The sequence below is a fragment of the Thunnus thynnus genome, chromosome 1 (genome assembly GCF_963924715.1).
Source record: "Thunnus thynnus chromosome 1, fThuThy2.1, whole genome shotgun sequence".
In the NCBI taxonomy this organism is placed as follows: Eukaryota; Metazoa; Chordata; class Actinopteri; order Scombriformes; family Scombridae; genus Thunnus; species Thunnus thynnus.
Window position 1 is genome coordinate 14594100 of NC_089517.1, and position 24875 is coordinate 14618974.

Here is a 24875-nt window from a genome sequence, read left to right on the forward strand (position 1 = left end):
GCCAGTGAAATGCCTTCTGCATGACAGAAAGGGGGTTGGGAAGGAGGGAGGAGTAGTAACAAGGGAGATGTTGTCAGGATTTGTCACAGTCCTCCTGTATAAAATGCCACCAGCATTTTGAAACAGGAGCCACAGAGGAGGAGACATTAGCATGATGTGTGTCAGTATATATGCTTGTCTGTGTCTTGGGGCCATCTCACTAATACTGAATGTGTACAGCTGTTTTCAAACAGTTCATCAGGTTATAATGAGATCCAGGTAGTTGAGTATAAAGGATTCATAAGGTAGTGCTGTGTACAAGGCACTAGGTGTCTTGTTTCTGTTGCTATGGTGAGGGGAAAAAATCGATGTATACAGTTGGGTGCGTGTGTGTGTGTGCACATGCAAAAATTGAACTACCTTTACATTAATATGTACATGTATGATCAAGTGTTATTAGCAATGTCAGCATCCCTCTTGGCTTATGTTAGGATATGATGAAAAAAGGTGTACTTTCCCATAGCTCCTGTTTCTTTGGTTTTGTTTTCTTTTTTCTCTATATCCTCTGTTTTTTATTTGCAGCTATGATTGTGTACATGCTGAGTCGAAAACATGAGCTTTACAAAGATCATCTCTCTCTTTCTTCCCTTCCACCCACCTATTCCATTGAACCATTAGTAGTCATCATCCAACACCACACAGCAGCCTGTTACAGCAGATATCCGTGTTGATTGCACTGGTTCTGTTCTAGGTATACCTGTTTGTAAAGCTGTTTGTGCCTGTATTCTCACCTTGGTGAGTAAAACTTCGTTTCACTCAGAAATAGATATATGGACTGCACTTATATACAGTGGCGCCTTTCTAGTCTTATCGACCACTCAAAGCACTCTCCAATACATGCCAACATTCACCTATTCACACACATTCATACACTGGCTGCCATGCAAGGTTCTCATCAGCAGTGATACAGTGCTTCCTATCCAAAGCACCCCACAGTATTTCTATGCTCACCCATTCACACACACTCACACACCATCAGAAGCAATTTGGTGTTCAGTGTCTTGCCCAAGGACACTTTGACATGTGGACTGGAGGACCCGGGATCAAACCACTGACATTCTGATTAGTGGATGACCTGCTCTACCTCCTGAGCCACAGCCACCCTTACACACTCACACACACACACGTATAGTAGTGCCCTTAATTTGAACATGTTGTGGCCCTATGTATGATTGCACACCAAATAAGTGTTTATAAGTAACTACAGTAAAAGGCAAAACTCTCCGGCTGGGCTGGTGTTTCAGACCCAGCTGTGCTCACACTGTGTCGTTGCAATAAACAAGATGCTCCTTCCTTAATATGGAAAAACTATGGTCTGACCAAAAATCCATTTACTGTAAGTGTATCAAACACTTTTCTGCTCTGGTGAATTCGGCATTTATAGTATCAGCCACAGTGAATGCTAATGTTGTTGATCACCAGCCATCTATCTTAGCTGAGCAGAATTACTGGTGCAGTCCAGTGTTAAATATGTGTATGCTGTACCATAAGATAATACCCTAAGATCTTACTGGATATGTAAGCTGGTACTTCTCCCGTTATCTTCCTTCTGGGTTTAGAGATGTCTGATTATGCCCAGACTCAAGCAATTCCAATAACAATGTAAGCTTGGTCTCCTCGCCAAGTGGTTTGGTAGATATGAAATCGGTGCAAACAAAATCTGATTTGTGAATGCCCAGAGCTACAGCCTATAGCATCACTGAAGTGAGCACTGTAATTGTCGTCATGGATGTATTACGAGCCAGGTTTCAGGCCAAGTTTTGCTTAAACTTTGTTTTTACTCTTGCCATTACCTAGATTTCTGCGTCCCCCCCCCCCCCCCCCCCCCTCCTGCATTTGCATGTGTGGGAGTCAGGGGTGATTATAAGCATCATACTGTCAAAAGATCAGTTTTCTGTAAAATTGTGATGACTGATATCGCTAGTGTCAAAGGATAGACCGATAAATTTCAATTAACTAGCAAACAAAAAGATTCTTAAGAACAAATGCTGTATATTTACAGGTTTGCAATCAATGTAGCTTCACTGGCTCATTTGGTTTGGAAGGTAGATATCAGCAGTGTCTTGATGAAGTAATTATATCAACTGAATACCCATGTTATCTACCCCACAATTAAATGAGTTGATTAGTATTGTGTTATCATTTCTGTCACTGCAAGGTAGGAGTGTAATGGCACATGTATTCATCCCGAACCATCATGGTACAGATGTTACGGTTAGGTGCATGCAGCCGTACAAAGAATATGCTCCGTGACCCAAACAATTACTGTTGAGATAGTTTAATAATCCACTAAGTCCAACTTGCAGAACAATAATTCAAGAGCACAAGTTCCACCTGGAATGTTTTGGCAACACACTACTTAGCTGTAGCATGAATGTGTGTTAGCTGGCTTAGCCGCGGTAGCCTGGTTACCCTGTAGGGTCGCTGCCGTCAGAATGACAAATGAGAGACCCATAACACTGACAGAGTTTAACACTATTATTAAAATATGCTCTATTGTCGCTGTAGCAAAATGATACCATGTCTCCTTGTCCCCCTCCCTTCTCTGTGATAGTTGGCTCTTCTCTCCGCCTATGAGTGAAGCTGTTCAGAACAACGATTAAAAACATTTTACTTCTGATGTGGCCAGACAGCATGTCGTAAGAACCAGTTCTGAGAGAGAAAAATGTAGTTAAAAGGTATGAAAGTAAAAGTAGTGCTTTGGTCCCTCTGACTGATATATTATTATATATGACATCATTAGATTATCAACACTGAAGCATCAGTGTGTAAGCAGCATATTATGGTTGTAGCTGCTGGAGGTTAAGCTAGTTTGAACTACTTTATATACAGTTAGACCATAAATCAACATGAAACAGCTGTTAGCAGGTATCCTGACTCCTTACAGGAAACAGAAAGGTTGTTTCCTTTTTCCACTGCAGCACAACTAAACAGTAATAGTAACAGTAATGGTTTTGACTAATGAGTCATTGTTGAATGTTTACATTTTTCAAAATAAAGGACCAAAATTTAGTACCTGTCTTTTTTTTCTACTGTACCGAAATCGTACCGAACCAAAACCAAGGCAAACCGTGAATTTTGTGTACCATTACACCCCGACTTCACGGTGAAAAACTGTACAATATACTTGAACATGACCAACTTAAATCTTTAAATTTCACTTTGATAACCTGCATTCAGGGACTAATAAGTATTTATTACAATCAGTTTAATGTATTTTTATATAAGAACTATTCACATTTGCACCCATAACATTTTCCTTCTATAAGCAACTGTTGCTCTTTAGAGCATATGGAATACTTTCTCTCCATCTGAAAGCAGTTCTGTAAACAGTTGAATTCCTCTGCATTTTTGCATAATTGCTTCTGCTGGGTTCTGTTGTTCCATTTATTAATGTGACATGTTGTTTTTACCAAGTCAAAACTCTCAGGCTGGGCTGGTGTTTCAATAATAAATACCTTGCTTCACGCTTGTGTCCTGTACCCTTATATACCAGTTACCACTAGTCATTATTTGTTTGTGTCTTTACGTAAGCAAAATACATTTCTGAAATACATACATTTTTGATGTTTTTTTGTTTGTTTTTGTTGGTTTTTTTCTTTTTCTTTTTTGCTCAGTGGGTGTATAGAGAGTTGTGTTTTTCTGAGTGTCTGGTTGGAGTTGTTAGGATATATATGTAATTTCTGGTGAATATTTTAGTAACCTTCCTGGCTAGACTATTTATCTCTGTTAAATCATAATGAGGCAGCTATATCTAGAAGTAATAGCGATTTAACCAACTTTCCAAAGCAGTCAGGACACACACACGCCTACAAAGCCCTGCTTTCACCCTCTGTTTTATACTTCCTGTCTGATCAATGCTAGCAGCAGACAAGAGCACCAAAACTTCCCTGATTGTTTCCAGACAGAGGGTGTTACATGCTGTCATGGTACATTGTCTTTTTTCTGAAGTTATTTACTTGTTTGTTTCCCACTCGATTTCTTCTTTGTTCCCATGTTTCTCTTGTGTGTGTTTGCTGATTGGTGTTGTGATAATTGCAAGTACGATTGTGCCGCAGGCGCTCCTGTATGCTCTGATGTGTCACACTGAGCCATTGTTCTCTTCATTGTCTGATTAAAGAAAACAAACACACATTTCGGTGTTATTTTGTACATCTGACTGTGCTGAATAAATAGCACAACTGTGTGAGTTTGTGCAATTTTGTGCACGTCTTGTTCCGAGAACCATTCAATACAAATTTAGATAAGAGTGGAATTAGTGCCTTCTTAGAATATGATGTGAGTATGTTAAATATTTCAAGATTCAAGAGCTTTATTGTCACATGCACAGCAACACAGCGGGTGACAGTGAGTGAGTATGTAGAAGAGAAAGAGAGGGAATGAGAGAGCAAGACTCTGTTATGTATATTCACAAAGTCCCAGTCCATTTAACACAATTTGATTCACACAGTACCTGTATTAATACAGTATAATGTTGTTGTAATGCTGTCATAGAAATTAGCAGTACTTATTTCACTGTAAGTCCATAGTTTCCTCCATGTTGCAAGAAAGACTTTTTTGCCGAATCCAGTCATGTTTACGGTTAGAGTGCACAGTAAAATGCCAAATTTGAGATATTAATGGGAATTATAACATCATTTTTGGGAATCCTACATGTTAGTAGTAAAACAAAACAAAAAAATATACAGTATCGGTCAAAAGTTTGGACACACCTTCCCATTCTCTTAATTGAGAAAGTGTGTCCAAACTTTTGACTGATACTGTATAATATTTCTTTATTTATTAATGACATTTTGTTGACATATTTAGGTATGCATTTATACAACATTTTGATACTTTTTTTTGTTGCAGGTACAGTGAAATAAAGCAGTAATTCTGTTTCTTGTAGAGATTGTCATGGCATCTCTCAGGTTTTACAACTTTATTATTAAATTTCTTCATATGTGGCATGTTGGGCAGTAGAGTACAAAGTTGTTTTTTTCCTCCTCCTCTTTTGAGCAAGGGGTGGTCAAAACATGATCTGAACTTTCACTGAGCTGACAAGACCGGCAGATACAAGAGAGGGAAACGCACAAAAGAGTAAAAGACATTATTAGCTGCCTAAAAAAAAAAAAAGATATGCCTGTCATATCAGGCTTTCCTGATACAGAAATGCCTGCATTGATTCAGCTGCGATTCCCTCCCAGCTTTGCCCTGATTCAAGCAGTTTGAATCGATGCAGCTGTATCTTAGACATTAAGCACGGCATATCGATTCCAGCTGGTGAATCGTGACACCCTGTGTGTGTGTGTGTGTGTGTGTGTGTGTGTGTGTGTGTGTGTGAAGATACACATGTGTTCGCTTTGATTTCTTTCAAGGTTCTTATCTTCGAGAAGGCTTTGAATGTGTTTTTTAGCATGACCATGTACAAAAGAAGCAAATTACCCCACACCACAAACACCTCCTTTTCCACATCTGCTCCACATGTTTCTGTAGGTCAAGACTCACACCACTGAACTAGCAAAACCATTTATTTTTGTGTAAAGCAAGTACTTTGTTAGGAAGACTTTTTCTGATACTCTGATTGTTGATGCGGTTATGTATGGATGTGTGCACATTTTTATTTCAAGCCTCTCTTTCTCATAGTCAAAGCTTTCACAGTGTTGCAACGCTGTGGCCGTGCTGCTCTGCTCGCCATTTACAATATTAACCCATTCTATTCTACTGCCGCTGACTCTATTGACTGTTGAGACATAGACCATGTCTGAGGGGAGCATGGATTGCTATGAGCCCCATGGGAGCTCTCAGAAGGAATGAGATGGATGACACACTTACAGTAAAGCGCTGCACTCTTCCTCAGGCCAGACCTGTTAAAGACACTTTTGTGCTAAACCATCAATACATGCACAGATATTACACACATGTGCTATACCAGTGATGGGATTTTTTGTACACGCTTGGAAGTTAACTAAAATAATCATTTATTGCCTACACATACACATCTACTGTACCTTGCGTGCACACACACAGAGGTTCCACTCAGCTCGAAAGGTATCCCCTGGGTATTTGCTAACAACTGGCCACAAAACTGAGCCACGCAATTTAAATGTTTCCTCATCTGGAGAGGGCACACATCTCAGTTCAACCCTCTATTGATTAAAATCAATACAGTCCACTCTCATCAACACCACTGTCCTTGGCCTTCTGATGTCTGTCTTTTGCCGTCTTGAGGACTCTGGGTGTGTGATGAACTACAACTTTGGGTAGATCCATACCTATTGAGGTGATTGGGTTAATGTGTTCCCCTGAGCCATGATGTGTACAACCTCCTATTTTGTGGCATCATTTGTCTGCTGCATTGATTAGAGGTTCATTGAATGGAACGTCGCTGGCTAGCTCTCAGTTCTAAGTGCATAAGGAATATGAAATAGGCCTGCATTTAGCGACACACTGCTGAATGGCTGTGTCCATTTACACGGGTGTGGTTTGTGTAAATGTATTATTATATGTTCAGAGAGTTGCATAGACCATTGATGCATGTATTTTTAATTGCCGGGCCTGTATGAGAGTTTGAGGATAGCCCCTGGACAGAGGCTGAGCTAAACTCAGCCATGCTGCCCTATCACTTAATTTGTTTCCTTTCCGACTGCCTCCCTCACTTTTTCACTCTCCTACTGTCTATCTGGTTCTTTCTCTGTGTTAGTCTGAGTGGTGCAAGCTGACCTTCACTGGGACAAAGCCATGATTCTAATTGCATTGATATGTCGGTGAGCTCCAATGGTTGCAGGAGAGCATAGCAATATTACCCCAAAGCACTGTGGTGGTGCCATGTGAATTTTGCTTTCTTTTTAGTGATGACTCACAGAGTCGGGCTGCTGAGAAGGAGACAGACCAACACTTAGACACACAAACCACTTTACCAATTCAAGGTGTCCTCTGGATTAAGATGATGCTAAGGCAGCACCTAACTTTGTGTGTGTGTTGCTGTGTGTGTAAGGCACAATAAATAGCCCTTCAGACAAACATGCATTTGTTTTGAAGCATGGATCTGTGCTCACTGCTTGCCGCTGTCTTATACAATTAGTGAAAGCAGAAGATCCAAATTTGTCTTCACTTAACTAGTTCTCTTGTGATTCACAGCAAAAGTTGTAACAATCAAATCTGTGGAAGGCTTTTACTTTGAAGCAGCTGCAGGAAGTGTTGTGTTTTGCATGAACAGCATGATAACATGGTTAGTCACATGTACTGTGCTTTCTTTTCTCTGCTACTCTTTGTTCATTTGCAGTGTTTTTTTCCCTTGTATCATGCTCAGGGATAGTTATTTATGTATTTATTTGGTTTTCCCTTTATTTTTTCCCCAAATGGTGGGAAAAAAACAACTCAACATTTCACCTTAGTTTTAAATGTTTTGGTCATGTAGACACCACCTCTACCCCCATCCACAGAACATACAGTAACAACCAGTTAGTAGGGCAGCACCCAAAGTAAGGATCTACCAATTTTATGTTAATGGTTGTTTTTATTAATGTCACAATCCCCCAGTTACTGAAGAATCCTGGCCTGATGCTTTTCTTGCCTCTTAGTTTGACTTCTGATATGGGTTGATTTGATCTAATTTTTTCATGCCAACTGGTGGGTGGGTGTATGCACATGCTCTTGCCCACAGGGTTCTGTATGTGTGTGTCATGTTTATTAATCAAATGTTATATCTGAAATCAAGTGGAAGTATAAAATTAGCATATTGTAAATTTCAGTCTGTAGATAAAATATGAAGCCCTTTTTGTGTTCCGTATCAGAATATCTGGCTTTAGTCTGCATAAATGTTGTCAGGTCAACCTAAATTTGAGTATCATTTGAATACCCTAGTAAATTATTGCATTTAATGCATTTTTTCAGCACAATCAGGCTTAAATTTAAGAGTAAAACATGAGCTGAAATTTTTTAAGCCTTATACGCAATCAGTATATAAAATAAAGTACAGTTATGTGACATTACTGAATTTTGTCATAGTGTTTTAATTGTATCAAATATGAAAGTAGCATCAAAAGTAGCATTATTTAGTATCATGACAATATGATTCCTCAATTTCTATTCACGCCGTTTTTGTGTCCCTTTTGTATAGCTTTGCTCAATTACGGGTATTAGTTACATTGACCTAGGTAGCTGTCCCATTTTAAAATATTTACTACTTTTTGTACTTAAATAGTTTTCATCATCAGGTAATTTTACTTATACTTTACTATTATTTTAGATAAGTAACAGCACCACTACTTGAGTCAGAATCCATCCCTGCTGTTCTGTCATTCTGTCATTTTCTCAGAGAGACTGAGCACACTATTCGTTTATTTCTTTACAAACCTCTTTGGTTTGAAAACCAGCAATTTCCACATTTTGAAACACCACTACTGTTGTATGTCCTGTGTGAATGGACAGTGATAGGAGAGCATATTATGCACACAGTTGACTGAACATTCTGTTCATTTGCTTTTTTTATTAAAGAAACCGCAATCTTTTTGTCTAGTTAGTGTAGGGATTGTAATGGGTCTTTTGGGAATAAGTGGCTAATTTTTCTCTCAGAGCTCTTAAATATACTAATATAATATGATTTGAAAAATGTTTTTACCAACTGTTTAAGAAAAATTCTGAACAATCCACCAATCTGTCACATAATTGTGAACAATCTATACAATCTGCTAATCCCAATACACCAAAGAGATATCACCTTTTGGAAGGCTATTGACTGAACAACATGATGGACGTCATGTCAATCATCACAATCCATTCTGCTCTTTAAATTCAGTTCAGTTTAACCTAGTTCGGTCAGCTGGTTTAATTAGTAGTGACACTTGTGCGTAGTGATGTTAACACACTCTTCTCCTGACTGACAAAATCTTCACTTGATGCACTGTGAGGCAAATGAATATTTTTCTTATGTAATAATAAATACCTCAACAAATTAATGCTTAACTGTTAATTATGATTATATTATATTACCAAGACTTACCAGAGCTGCTGTTTACATAGTGAGGGTGAAACTCATGATCACACACATTTGCTCAGGGTACGCTGTCCGTTTCCCACATTTTGATTAGTCGATGTTGATTTTTTTTAAAGTATAATCCTGCATTGCTTTGATCTGTCTGAGACTGTGCTGTCAGAAGCAGGCTGCATTGCAGTCTGTCTCCACTTAGTTTGTTGCATCTTTTCAAATTTCATGCTTTTTTCTTAGATTATTGAAATAAAAAACAAGGTCCATTTTGCTTCTAGGAAGGAAATGGGGAACTATCTCATCTACCTGGTGGTCTGTGAAGTGATGAGGTTGAGAGACGGCTCAAGAGTGAGAGCTACAGTACCAATAAAGGAAAAAAACTGAGTTTCCGACAGTGAGGAAGAAAAGGGAAGCAAATGAGATAAAGGAGGCAGGAAGAAGTGCGCAGTTGTTTGAAAGAGAGAGAGCAAAACCTGTGTTGATGGAGACAGGCTGGTTACCAGATGGGTTTTGTCAGAGAGAGAGGGGAACAGAGAAAGGGAAATGGTTAAGAGATGGAGGCTGATGTGGCTGTCTGTAATGCGATATGGCAGATGCGATTTTATTTTTAGGACACAAGGCCCCAGAACGATAGGTTTTATAGGGTTTTGAGTGGGTTGATCTTTTTAAATATTCAACTTCAATGAAATATGGAGCATGACTCCGGGCCGTTTGGAATTCATAAGTCTGTTTGGCAGGACTGGCCCTGCATATTGAGAACTGTCAGAGCCGGCCTGTGTGTTAAACACAACTCCTCAGCTGGCAGTAGAAACAATGGCAAAAAAGAAACACCTCAGAGGAATTACAAAAGAGACAAAGAACAGAAGTCTTCTATTGGAAGCTGAAATATTGAATCACCTTTTGATGTCAAGAGAAAGGGTGACTCTCTCTTTTGTTGCAAATTTTGGGATGAATGATTAACACCACCTCACTAAAAAGGTGTTGCTAAATGACCACCTGTATTAAGACCTAAGAATCATATTCTCCAATACAATACCTAAGTTAAGATACCTGATTTTTATTCAATACTTTTATTAAGAAAAATAAACTGTTTGAAGTCCCATTCTGATTTACCAAAAGAAGCCAAATTTCCTAGTTTTTATTGTCCCAGTGGGAGATTTGTTTCACAGCCAGTACATTCCACACAGAAACATACAGATATCCACACAGCAACTCAAATACATGAAATAAACATACATACTGTACTTAAATGGCAAATTAAGTAGTAAAGTAATTAAATAATCAGCAACTGATAAAAGAATAAGTAAACAAGATCATTCATTTGACCACACATTCAACAGTTTTTGATACTTGGTGTTACGAATACAATTCAGTTAGATCCAAAAAAGGGGGTTCAATTCCCATCCCAAAAAAAGAAGAAGAAAGAAAAAACTATAATATATGGCAATAAATTGTATGAAATGTATGGTTTATAGCTCCCACCTGGACTTTGGCAAATGAAAACCAAATCAAGAAAACCAGCAATGTAAGAATAAAATTCTACTGAATCTTTTATTGTTATTAATATGGATCTTATTTGAAGTGCCTTTGAAATTTTGTTCAAATTTGACTTGCAATTAAAAGCAATCTCTTTGTAATTGCAAAGGAATTAATCAAAAAAATGAGCTATGAAAATGTCTTATGGTAAATGGACTGACGGCCCGCTCTACCTCCTCAGCCTCAGCCACCCCCATTATGGATAAAAATGACTTACCTAAGTTATCTGCTATGTTTTCTATAATCCACCACAGTCTGTGTATGTACAAGACACATCGGTTGTGCCTCCTCATCTATCAAAGAAGCTTCTCCACAGTCAGCCAGTTCATTAATCAATGTTGCCGACTGATTGGAAGCTAACAGACAAACAGACAGATGCACGCATTTTTCTGTCTTTGGATACATTTGCGAGTGCGTTTCAGCTTCGTGTCTGGAGGCGTGTGAAGGATCAATATTTTTCTCTCCCAGTGTGACAGGTGTACACTGCTGGAGAGAGCGGCTGAAAGAAACCCTTAGTTAGTGCGAAGCCACTGAGGGGAAATACATATGCATTAGACTACAACTGCTGGGGATATTTACCAGCAGTAACCACACAAGCTACAGGTAGCAGAGCCTGAAACCAAGACATGTTTAATTCATGCCAGAGGCAGCAGAGAACACAGGATGTACACTTGTATCAGCGAAATAGCCAGTGCTTATTAGAAAAGGACTGTGTGTGTGTGATGTTTACTTCTATGCAGTGATGTGTGTCTGTCAGGCTTTCTAGCTGTGTTTGTGACTGTTTGCCTTTATGTGTATGTGTGGGAGAGAGAGAGACAGAGACAGACCCCAGGAAGTGATGCTGTCCCTGTATGAGGAAACATTCTCAGTCCATTACCCTGCATGTAGATATAATTAGAGTAAAGCAGGAGTAAGAGCCCGGGCTGTTACAACCATCTGCCAGGTGTATTTCCTTTTTGTAATACAGGCGGACAGATTTGTTTATATTGTAAAGGATCATACCTCTCTTTAATTACAAATGACATACTTGTATTATTGCTGACCATACACCAGGTTTTTGAGATGTATGAATGCATTTTAACAACTTTCTGAGACATGAAATCTGCTTGAAATGGGCAATTTACAACTTTTAACATCATGTTGCTGTTTTTTCCCACAGAATTATGTTATCATGTGGGAGTACAGTTGAAAGCAAGGCAAGTCATTATTTCTGCAAGACGCTATTTCTGTGGTCTTAACAAATATTTATTTCACTATGGTTTTTTTCCCTCAAAGTAGCAGCGCAATAGTGTGATTATATCTAGTTTATGTATGGTAAACAGAGTAGCCATTACACTATAATCATAATAACCATTTATTTTTCTCCATGTGACATCATATATGTCTTTGTTTGCTCTAGCAGCAACATTCAAACCTTCAATTATGCATAATTGTGTGCTTATATTGAGTTTAATGAAGATGGGCTGTCTGTCAAACACTGTTCGTTTTTGAAAAGGCTACCAGAGTGAATTTGTCATCTTAACAATACCATTGATATGTGACGTCATGGAAGACATCACCACCCTAACTCTTGACAGTGGAGAGGTGGATCTTTTTGTAAAAAATAGCAGCTTTTTTATTGTTTTTTTTAAATTGTATTCTCTTTAGAGTGCTCTGTGTAGTGTGAGCCAGTGCTGTGTGTAGGGTAGCAGTACTAGTGGCAGGAAACCAGGCTCGCTTTTGAGGCATTGTTAGACGCACCAAGGCGTGCTAACGCAATGTCATGCTTCGCTGCAGCTCACAGTGGCTGGGGTTCACACTAAGGGGCAGAAGACTTGAGGGACATCCAGCTCAGCCCTTTCATATCCTCTATGTCACCCTTTTTTGGTTTTAAGCAGCAAACCAGCCCGACACCCCTTCCCACTCTCTGCTAACATAGTCATGTACACTTTGTTTTAATATGACTCAATCATGTCTACTCGAGCATTGCAGGTGAAATGTGTTGGCATGTCTTTATGTATGTGCCCAGTATGTACACATGTGCTAGCGCCAAGACCCCTGCCATGTCCAGTTATAGGAATATTTATGAGGATGTTTACCATGGAATGAGTCATGGAGGATGGCCTATAAATGTCATGGAACTGCCCTCATTCTCTCTCTTGAATCAGTCTTCTCCAGACTCCAGTTCCCATGTTCATAGATTACTTTTAAGGATGTACTTATCACCATTATAATGGTTATATTTTGAACTCACAGCCTGTTACTTCAAGTGTAGGAAAAACTGTTATCTTCCAAGCATTATAGAACAAATAAAAATCTCTTGACTTAATATAGCTCAAACAGCACATGAGCAGGACGTTTTTCTAACATTAGCATCAAGCTTTTACAAATCAATTGTACAAAAGAGGTGATTGTGGGGGGCCATTACTGTTCTCCTTTTAGTTTGATCATCACTGATCAAAATATCAAAATATGCACTTCTGGCAGGCCTGACAAGATGTAAGGTTTGCCCCTGGGGCTGCAACTAATACTTACTTTCATTGTCAATTAATCTGTTGATTATTTCTTTTATTAAATTAATAATTGTTCAATCTATGTCTTAAACATCTTAAAATAGTGAAAAAATACCCATCAGAATTTCCCAGAGCCCAATGTGACATCAAATAGTTTATCTTCTCCAACAGTCCAAATCTCAAGATTTTCAATTTACCACTATATAAAATGGAGAAAATTAGCAAAGCAACTTATTCTCAAAGGCTACTCTTTGGTTTACTGTGGCTTCGATTGTACCTCATTTGTACATGTCTTGAGCTGTATGTGCTGAATGATTGAGACCAATATGCTACCAGTCATTGTGGTAAAGGGCAGGGGATTGAAAGAGCTAGTTCGGTACCTCGAGCGGAGTATGTTATGTCATTGAGAGCTACTGTGACTAAACGCATTGAAAAACACTTTGAGGAGAAGAAGAAGGATGAGCTAAAAGGTTTTGGTTAGTCCCTAACCAAAACCTTCAAAAATGAGCGCCATTTGGAGCCACCTAATTCTGGTATAGGCTGAAATACATAGAGGACATCAATTCTAATCCAGTCATGGATTTACACACACGTACACACACATGCACACATCCGTCTAAAAGGCTTCCAAATGATGTTGCTTTCCCACTAACACTATGATCTATTCTGCCTCTGTATTTCTACAAGATATTTGGGGTTGTTAAATGTGGGAGAGGAGGGACAGAAGAGGAGGGAGTAAAATCGCAGATCAACAAAGGAAAACACTTTGATATGCATTAGAGCAGGACAGGCTTCAGTTACCTATAAGAGTGCTAGTTTGCACATTACCCACAGGGATTGTTGTAGTGCTTTTTCAACAATCTATCTCTACACCTCTTATTCTCTCTACTTCTCCCTTCTTATTGCTCCCTCTTTTTTGCACTCTGTTTTAGTAGAGTCGAAATCACAATCATTGCCTCCAAATCATCCCACTGTCCTGAGGCTTTTTATTCTGTCCATCTTGTCATCTTCTCTCTCTGTCCACCTTGTCATCTGCTCCCTCATCATCCCATTTCCCACTGTTGTTCTCCTTCCACCCTCTTTTCATTGCTGGTTGCCTCTCTCCTTGTTTTTAATCCTCTCTGCTATTTTTCTATGTGACAGAGAAGCTAGACAGACCACTCTGCACGCAGACAGTTAACTACGATGAACAAGCTAGGGACAAACCTTCAATGACTGGTGTGTTGCCAGGTAATGATCTTTAATTACAGCCATTCTAATGCACACAGGCAAGCTAACAAGCTGTCTGCTAGCTTTTACCTTTTAAAAGATTCACAGGGGCATGTTAGCTCATCACACACACTAGTGCAGTGCCTGTTCAAATTGTGTCTGTTCGGAATGGACTGATTGCTTGGCCTCCAGTATTGCTGCTTCAACACATATAAAAATGAATACTGTTGTTGTGAGGTGTGAATGAGTATTTGCACCGACAACATGAAAGAAACTAACATTCTAATATACCCAGATGTTAAGTACTGTAATAGTGAATCTTTTCTCATTTCAAGTATGAGGGCTGCATTTGAAAATAAAACACATAACAGAGAGCTTTTAAAAAAAAATGCATCCTAAAATAAAGTGGATCAATCATATTGGGCTCTTAGATTGTTTATTTTTTTGTGGCTTCAGTTCGGATCATTTGAGTGGGTATATTGGCTCAAAGGATTTGTGCTTATATGAGAAATACTGGTTTGTGCTGCCCGTGGGAAGTAGCCTATGAGTCTGTCCATTCTTGATTAAAAGCTGTGTTTTCACTGTCTACTGTTCTCTTTTTAGAGCACACCATGTGAAAAGACTTTTCTCTGACTCACCGTACAGCTCTGATTGCTGGCTGTGCTCATGCTTATTGTTTTATTATTACAGAGTACAAAAAAATCAGAAACAAATATTTTTTGGTGAAAACAACTCATGCAGGGACTTGAGGGTTTAATGAACACTTACACTCAATATTTTCAGTAGTTTTTTCTTTATTTGACTATTATGCACTTCATTTAGCCATTTCCAGTTAGGCCCTATGCAACTTCCAAATCATAACATTTTTCCAGAATAAAAATCCACTCACACTAATCCAAATTCATTCGCTCCACTCCAGCAGCAGAGGATGGTCACGACTTAAAACACCGCTCTTTCCTTACTCCTGGACAGCATACTCCGCGCTCAGACACAGAGCTGAGTGGCTCGCTATTCGCTTGTTTATACAAAATTTATTAATATTAAACATGTCTCATGTCCAAGCATGCCATATGAAAATACTTTTCTCTGACTCACTGTACAGCTCTGATCTCCGGCTGTGCTCATGTCATGCAGTTGCAGAGCCGTGAAGCTTTACCCTGCTGTTGCAGTGCTGAACAGTTCGCTGATCGCTTTTTTATTTATACTGAATGTGTTGCGTGTCCAAATTGCACCAAATTTTACACTGCATGTCTTTGGGTCCCCAGCAATACAGCTGTAAAGTGTGAAGTAGATCAGATGAACAGTTCTCAAGATATGGGAAGGACACGCATACATTCCTTTCCCTTTATAGTTAGATTTATGTCACCATACATTTTACATTCTTAAATTTAGCTTCCCTCTGCAGGTGTCCTTTCTGTATGAACACATTAAATCGTAGTTTTCCACAGCACAGTGCACACAGTCTTATTCTCAAATCGACAAAATGATGGGGTTGTTTTGCATCTTTAGTCAGACCTCATTGGCAATTTACTGTACAGCCGTACATTAGAGGAGAGAAATTGGTAAGGGTTGTTTTAGTCTGTTGCTAGTACAGGTTTTTCTGTTCCGCCTCTCATCCTCTTTCTCAATCAGTCATTCTTTTCTGTGGTAACTAAATGGTAAATGTAGTCTGTCAGAGTTTGGCCAATTGTACATAAACAGTCTTCAAGGCTTTTCATATATCGATGGAACTACAGTACAATTTTCTCTTTATTAGTGTTGGACAGACTGTGACAAACCGGTACTTTTTCAGAGGCATGCTTCGCTTACATTGGAAAATTCCAAAAGTCAGCCGTATATACTTGAACTAATACAATAAATAACGTCACAATATTTATCTTACTTTATTTATCTAGTTTGTTAAGTTTTGGCTGATATACAGTGAAAATGCATCCCTGGTTGCCTCTTCTGGAGTTGTAATATTCACTTTGTCTGGCAACGTCTGAAAAGTCTCTCATCTAGAGCTGAAACATAGATACACAGGAGATTAATCTGCAATCATTTTAATGTTCAATTCAGTCATTGTCCAAGCAAAAATGCCAAACATTCTCTGGTTCCAGTTCCTCAAATGTAAGAATTTGATGTTTTCTTTGTCTTTTATGAAATCAAACTGAATATCTTTGGGTTGGTTGGATAAAACAAGATATGTGAAAGAAGCCACCTTGCATTGAAGTGTTAAAAGACAAAACAATTCATTGAGAAAATAATTGTCAGATTAATTTCCAATAAAAATCATTAGCTGCTGCCCATTTAAAGAAAAAAAAAAAGGCATACTGAAAACCAGACTCTTGAAAGGATTGTGCTCACCAGCAATGGCTTTTGTTGCTTAAGGTAAACTACTGTATGTAAAAAGTTTCTCACCCTGTTCCCAGAGTAGATATTTAATATGATAATAATAATAATCAATACCCACTTACTTTTTCCCAGACATAAATTCACATCAACTCAGTTTTAAGTGAGATTTGTATTAACTGAAAAAAGATAGATTAATCAATGATGACAATAATAATTTGTTGCATTTGTAGTTTAGAATTTTGCATTTTGAAGAAAAAAAAAGTTTTCCATAAATATTACCTGACCCTTGTAAAGTAAATTGGCTCTAGATGTTCCACTTGTAAACGCAATAAACAGGGCAAATAGTCATCATTAGACAGAACAAGCAGCGAACTGCCAATCCAGCTAGCTGTGTTGTGATTTATGGCGGGTGTAGAAGTGTGCGTTTGATCTTGCTAACTTCAACTTGTTGTGTCAGTCACTCCACAGAGAGAAAAAGTCACTTCACTGTCTGTATTTTTGTGAGTCTGCATGACTACTCTCTTCTTAAAGTGATCAAATACTGCAAACTTCATAAGAGAGGAGAGAAGGGGAGGGAGAGAGAGATGAGAGGAAAGGCTCATCTGCATCTGTATTTGAAGTGGCAAATGCAAATGGACCAAATGATCTGACAAGAGGAAAATGTGAATTCCTCTCTGCAGCTATTTGCAGATAGAAAAAAAGAAATGCTCAGTTTTCTCTATTGGACAGGGCCTTTTACATTCCTACAAAATGCCATCCTATCAGGCATTTAATAAACCACCATGGTTCCATCTTGAAATTCTTGATGGTATTCTCAAATCATTCAGAGCAGCGATTAGTCTGTTTTCTTTGAGATTTTACTTGTTTTCTTCTACCACAGAACCAGTGTCAGTAGCTGGTTAAAGGGCTGAGGGCTGGGAGACTTACAGTTTAAAGGCACTTTTTACGGCAAAGCTGACAGCAAGAAGAGACACAACAAGCTCGGTCTGCCAGCTCTTTTATCATTGTTTTTTTTAACAGTTTTTCTTCTCCATTTTGTCTCCCAGCAAAGTAAAGGACAGTGGCAGACTGAGGACTGTGATAGACTGGTAGTTTAGAACAATTGTTTTGTGTTCATGATGTACAGACATTGGAAAATACCAATCTCCAGACTGTCTCGTGCATGAGTGTTTCACTCCAATCTTTTAACATCTCTTCATGTAGATGAGTTCATTGTCACCACAATGGTAGCAGGCAGTGTAGCTTTGAGAGTAAGGCAAAGAAAAAGACAGACAAGAACTACTGCAGTTCAGACTTCAGCTGAGGCTCCCTGCACCAGTCTGCCTACTAACTTCTCCAAACTTCAAGAGAGGAGTGGAAAGGAGGAGGGAGGGAGGGAGATAAGTAAAAGCTCATCTGCATCAGTCGAAGCAGCAAATGTAAATGGAGCAAATGATCTTACAGGAGGAAATATGAGTTCCCCTCAGCTGCTATTTGGAGATGGAATAAAGGAACAACTTCATACATTTTTCTAATATTGGACAAGAGACGTTTTGTACTCCACTAAACTGCTATTACATTTAGGTGTAAAGAGATTATTAGAGATTGTTTATTGCTAAAAAGGATCTCTCTGTTGGAGAGAGATGGCTTCATTGATACCCAGTCACAAATCTTAACTTAAATTCTGTGCAAAATTGGTCAAAACTGATAAGGCTCTATAGTAGACACAAGACTTGGAGTCAACAGCCTAGCTAGTGGTTCTGATCACCAAAGTCATTAGTATGTATCCTCTAGAGATCCTCAATATCTGTTGTAAATTACATGACAATCCAACTGATAGTTGTCGAGATATTTCAGTCTGGAACAAAGTGGTGGACTGACAGACTGACATCCTTAGAGCCTGGCAAAAAAAAATCAGAATCCACTGTGTACTACACAGTCAGAAGTCTTGACAAAAGAATTACAATATGCAAAACATGCAAAGCCTTAAAATCTACTAATGGTAGCATCAACCTACTATTAAGAAAGCAGCAGGCCACAAGAAAAACAAAGCGCTGACAGAAACATTGCCTGAAGGAACAGTCAACCCGAGGCAAGCTAACAACAAAGCTAGCGATACCAACTAATGCTACTTGCCCCCAACTGCTCCTGGTCAAAGGCAATAACTGAGGCAATAAGCTATTTTATTTACAAGGACATGCACTCATATAGTGCTGCTCCAAGTTCTGGATGCAGATGGATGACAATGACCCTGAAATCGAGGTAAAGAATACCCAGATGCAATGAAAAATAAGTCCTCTTTGGGGACTGTCCAAAATGTTGCCCTTTGTGTTGCTACTTATTTTAACTATTGATGGTGAGGCTTATGATGCGTGGTACTTGCAATAAAAAGTGAGGAAATGTTTAAATGAAGTTACTACCAGTCAAAACTGAAATTCTGCATATACATTTAAACATCAATTTTATGCTGAATTGAAATGTATTGAATCCTTTTGTACTGGAAAATATATCTTTATCCTTCTTGAATTAGATTGTAGATCACGTATATAAATCTGAATCAAATTATCTGAGAGGTAAAAATTCAGACCCCTACCGTCACAGCATGTGTTCAGTAAAGACAACGGCTCCCTCTCAGAATCCGATTATCATCCAGAGCAGCTATTTCAGTTGAAGCTCCACTTGACTTGTTCTCCTATAAAACCAGTGTCAGCTGTTGGTTAAAGTGGAACAACCTGTGAGATGAGACATGTTTTACATCTTTCAGATGTGTTTTACAGCTTAGATGAAAGCATATATTGAGAAGCTAGCTGGGCTTCAAAGGAAGGGGCAGCTAGGTGTCACAGACTTGCTAGCACTTTGATCATGTTCACCACTAAAGGTCAAAGCCCTGTTAGGAAGAAAAGAAGTGCACTTTTGGATAACAGGTCTTCTTGAGGTATGGGGTTTTTTTAAATGTAAATGTATTGTATATGTATGGATATTTTGTTTTGTATTTCTCTCTAGTGTTTTTCATACATAAACATTAAGGGTTGCAGAGCAGAAAATAATAAAAGTCATAATAATAAACGCTAAAATAAAAGTCAATCATTCGCATGTCTGAATTTTGTCAAAATTGCTGTTGAATGTTTCTTTCTCTCCAAGATGACAGAATAGGCATCACTTTAAGAATTCAACAGAAGTGTAAACAAGATATTAAAATGCAAATTGCTGATACCCCAATTGATAATGTTCACAACACCAGCTCTGAATCTGTGAGTGTGTGAGTATGTGAATGTGTCAAGCAGAAAGAAACGGGTATGGGGGGGATGGATGACAGCTTTTTAGAGGGAGGAGTGAGGAACAGGACATGATAGGGGAGTGTGGAGCAAGAGGAACGAATGTGGGGAATAATTGTCATCTTTTACAATTGAGGCGGCAACAACAGGAGGAGAGAGCAGAAAGGGTGAGATAATGAGAGGAGACTTGGATTTTCAGCAGGGGCAAATGTTCAGTCACAGCAGCAACACCACACAGGCTTCTCATTTCATCCTTTTAAAATCGCCTCTTGTTTGCCTAACGAGTGTGTGTGCGCGCGTGCGTGTGTAAGTGAATGTGCCAGTGTGTGTGCGCGCATGCTGATGTGTGTAATCGTAGGCTTTCTCTGCTTAATTTTGCAGTCGGTTCCTTCTTGTCTGCTCTCTTTCCTCCCTTTATCCTTATTTATTTGTCAGAGGTTGTGTTCAGGGACGTTCCTTGTCATTCGTCAGCGCAGCCCATAAAACACACTGTCATGACTGACTGGCCACGCTCCAAACTCATTACCGATTGGCTGACAGAGCGGGTCGCTCTGTTCTGCTCTGCTGTGTTTGACTCCTGTTTGCCAGACATTTCAGGCTCAGGAAACTTTAAATGCAGTGGTGTCTTTCCTCACGCCACTCCTCTCAGCCTCACGCTCAAGGTCACATGAATATGGATTTTACCCTCTCTTTCCAGCGTGCACATACTGATGATGAAGTCTAAGATCTACTCAGAGGGATTATAATTCAGAATGTAGGTCCTATCTGGGCCGTCGCTCTGTTCCACTGTCTGTCTGGGTGTGTGTTTTAAGTCGGAAACCAGAGAGGAGGGGGGCAGCGGAGAGAGGAGAAAGGCAGGAGGGGGGGGATTGGGGGGTGTAAGAGAAATAAGAAAGATGAAGAGGACTACTGTAGGAGCAGAGAGCTGAGATGAGGAGCGGAGGAAGGAGAATGATGATGGGAGGGGGGGCTGGGTGGGAGGGTTCCATGTAAGAGAAAAGGGAAAGAGACTGGGAGATTGGAAAAGGGCGACGCACAATGTTATTGAGTTTCTGTTGCGGTTGATCAGCCATATCCATTTCATCATATTGCGCTGGCTGCATGCCACAGTCTGCTGCAGAGAATTTGTCCTCATCAGTGTGTGTGTGTGTGTACACGGTGTATGCTTCCACCGTGTGTGTTTGTGTGTGTATTCATCCAGACTAACTGTGTGTACTGTTAGACCATGTGTGTGTTTGCTTTGTTTTGTATGTTTATATGCTCACTAAAGTGCTTCTTGGTACTTTCTCACGATTTCTGTTATTCCATTATGTGTATTTGCTGCAGAATGACATTATGTGTTGTATTCACTGCCTTTCTTTTTTTTAACTTATCTCCTGCTCTCTTCCTGGCTTGTAATTTGATCCGTAATTTGATTTAACCCCTTTGCTTCTACTCATTTAACAAGTCAGTCGCTTTTAAACTTTGTCTCCCTCATCCTCACAGTTTGTGCTCACTGCTTTGTCTCTCCTGTTTTTCACTCACAGAAAACAACAGGGCACCTTTACAAAGGTCTCGCTCTCGGCAGAATATAAATGTGGGTTCAGCGGTGGTGAAAGCTCCCCCTGCCAATGAGGCCCATAACGAGAGTGAAGGCTATCCATCTGCAACAGCTCGGGCCAAGGCTTCTGCGTGTTTGGAGTCCGGTCGCAGGTACAGGAACATCCCAGGTCACAGCTACGGGCAGGACAGAGAGAGGGTGGTGGAGAGAGAGACGGTTAAACCGACAGCGAAAGAAATAGGGTTTGAAGCAGAGCCTCCGGCCTTCCAGCCACCCTCCGCAGGTGCTACAGTCAGCAGCTGCAGCACCAACGGGGAGTCTGATGTAGAGGCTCTCCTGGCCAAACTCAGGGCCTTGTAAGAATCATGTCTTATCTCTGCAATAATATTAAGCATATGATTGTATCCACACATGTAAACATGCTCTGAAAGACTGTCCTTAGCATTTTTTTAACTTGGAGATGAGCAGTAAATTTAGTTAAGAGGAGTTATAAAAGGTTTAAATTAAAATTAAATTTATATTCACTTAAACTAAAGAAACATGGACTTTTATAAAGCTCCATAAATAAATATATTTGTATAATTGTACTAATGATTTTGAGGACCATGTTTTAAACACATGATGGTATAAAGAAGAAAAACTTTCCTAAAAAAAAATTCTGGCAGGTAGAGCAAAGATAGTCACACTTTGGCTCAGAGGTACCTTCATGAAATTAATACTGAAAAGATTCAAGGGAAATACTTCAGCATTGTACGGTATAATTAGAGCTGCTATATAGATTCAGCAGAGTCTCTACTTGTTCTCGCAAAATGCATTGTCAAAAAAAACATTTGGCAATCATTCATATATCCCTAACGCTGAGAATGTAACAGCTTTTCCTCTGAAATCAAAGATGCAATATTGCTAAGCACTTTCTTTGTAATCCAGAAGTACGCAATGTTTAAAAATTCTGTCACATTTCTGTTCAAATTTGCATTTCCTATAACTGCTTTTAGTTTTGAAAGCATTTATTTTACAATTTTATCTTTGTTATTTTTCTGGACCTATATTCCGTAGTTTTTGGATTAAACATCCACGTCATATAGTTAAGTTGTGTACAATTAAAAGTCCATATCTGCATTTATTACTTTTAGTATTTAATTGTTTCGTGTCTGTTTTCTTCTTTCAGTCTTTTTCATTCCTTGTGGGGTGATGAAGTGTCTTTTATATTCAAAGCATTGAGTCATCATTTGTATTTTCTATTAAAGTATTCTATGTGTACCTTAAAACATATATATACATGACAGATCAGTAAATATGCTGTAAGATTGTACTTTCAAGGGTAATAAGAAATAATAATTAGATGCAATCTGACAAGTTGATTTTGGTTTTACTGGATTGCATTGGCAGTGAGAAAATGTATACAAAATGAGAACAGGATCTCACAGTATTGTCCAAAATCTGGCACAAAGAATCAAGTTCAGCCAGTTACAAGATAACCATAATTGATGCTGTTTTTGTTCTCTTACATTGAAAATGCTGAAATCACTCATATCTTTTGCATACTTTTATCTTTACTTGTATTGCTCATTTTTATATACACATTTACAATAAAATAAGGAAAAATGTGTTTTGTCTTTTTATTTTTCCTCCGGTGAATTGTGAAGGCTCTGGCCATATGACAGATATTCTGCATTCTCATTGTTGCTTTCAGTACTTACACTGAATCATATTCAGACATGTATCATAAGTTATTAAGCAGGAAAAAAACACCCCTCCTCACTAAGACAAAATAATGACTTAATCTCTGTCTCAGTCACAAATACAAGCATTGCTACAGCCTAACTGAGAAAGTTGCACACCAGTTAGCAGCATTTGTCAGCTTTAAAAAGGTCTTAAAAAAAACACTTTGATGCAAGTGTTCAAAGCTACATGAGACCAAGGGGGTCAGATTATCTGTGCGCAATTATGATTGGGCTTGCAATTACGATTTAGTTAGTTAAAATTTAGTCTTTTTTTCAAGTGTTCACATTTTCTTCTGTTCTCCCAGCACTGTTTCTGTGTTGGTGCTGCTGAGGGAGTACTGCTAGTCTCACTGCATGCTTCTTTTTGAATGATTTATTTAATGCTATGGCCTGTGAAGGACTTTAGCATCATCCTATGTTCCATCTCCTTATTTTAATTTACTTATTTCTAAAATTTGATAGTCAGGTCCTTAGAAAATGTTGTGCCTTGGTTGCACAATACACAGAGAAGTTCAGGCTAGTGTCTTTGTAGAAGTTTATTTTTTTGGTACATAATTTGCTCCATAATAAGTTCAGTTTTCTTATGATTCATGACTGGATTTCTTCCTAAAAGCTTGAGCTCACGACAATCCATTTTATCATATCACCTCTTAGATTATAATTTCCTTCTCTTAACTTAAAAAAATTGTATTCAACATTTTTTTAAATTAAGAGAAGGAAATTTTAATCTTAAAAGGATTGTGTATCTTTGACATATGTAAAGTGAGAACCAATGTAAAATTCAGTTTTGGGAGTCAAACTATGGAATGGTCTTAGTGATGAGTTAAAATTGTGTAACTCTATTGAGTTTCAAAAAAGCCTTAAAATGTAAAATAGTAAAGGATTATGACATAAAATGATAAAGATGTAAAATAATTAGGATTACAATTTAGAGTTGTTTTTTTCTTTATTTCATACTGCTAATATTCTGGGTTATTTTATGGATTGGCAAAAATAAGCCTTGGGCTTCAACCTATTCCTTTTTCGGTCATTGATTTTGTGTTTTTTTTATTTCGTGAAATGGATTGGTATAAACATTTATGATGATGTTTTTGTCAGTTGCATACTCACACAAATGTTTTTGTTCCTTATTATGTATGACCGAAATAAACTATTCCTTCATTCATTCATTCATAGTTTTTGTGCATCTGCATTGTTAAATTGTGTAAATATAATAGACCCCTGACTTGGAGCTTGTGAAGAGTGTGTGTGTGAGCTTTTATCAATCATTTTATTAATTAAACAAGACATTGAAGACGCATGAAATAAAAAAAAAAGTCCCATTAAATCTGGACTGAGACAGAATTGAGAAGTAGAGGGAGTAAGAGAACTGCTCTCCAATCAACTTGCTCTCTGACAAGGTCTGCTTGCTGCAGCCTCTCAGCTGGTGAATATCTTCACCATTGGGAACGACACAAGTGTCCCCACCTGGATCGTTGCCAGAGACAAACACCTCCCTGGTGATGCACTGAGCGTTTTGGGAGAGCATAGTGGTTGTTGTTCATAAGGGCTGCTCCAGTGGCCTTGGTTTAGCTTCAGCTGGCTGTAGTGCGCTTTCTACTGAACAGTTTAAAATCAAACCACTTTCTTTTAAGCTCTTTCATGGTTCTCTGAAAGGATGTAACACCAGTCACCTTCCTCTTCAGTACCTCAGCTTTTTGTAAAACCGCTTCTACAAGAGAGAGTTCATTTGTTTTTCTTTCCAATGGCACTGAGAATTACTTCCATTTGTGTTTTGCT

General features: G+C 38.7%; 1 protein-coding gene across 3 annotated transcripts in view; it reads left to right on the forward strand.

The window, feature by feature from the left end:
• LOC137180799 (protein diaphanous homolog 3-like) overlaps window positions 1-22979 on the forward strand; it is a 190480-nt gene extending 167501 nt beyond the window's left edge. For all 3 annotated transcript variants that reach the window (XM_067586049.1, XM_067586061.1, XM_067586056.1), the window contains one exon: window positions 21359-22979. In XM_067586049.1, coding sequence (XP_067442150.1) covers window positions 21359-21732 — 374 coding nt within the window. In that variant the 3' untranslated portion in view covers window positions 21733-22979. The remainder of the gene's footprint in view (window positions 1-21358) is intronic.
• The last annotated feature ends 1896 nt before the right edge of the window (window positions 22980-24875 follow it).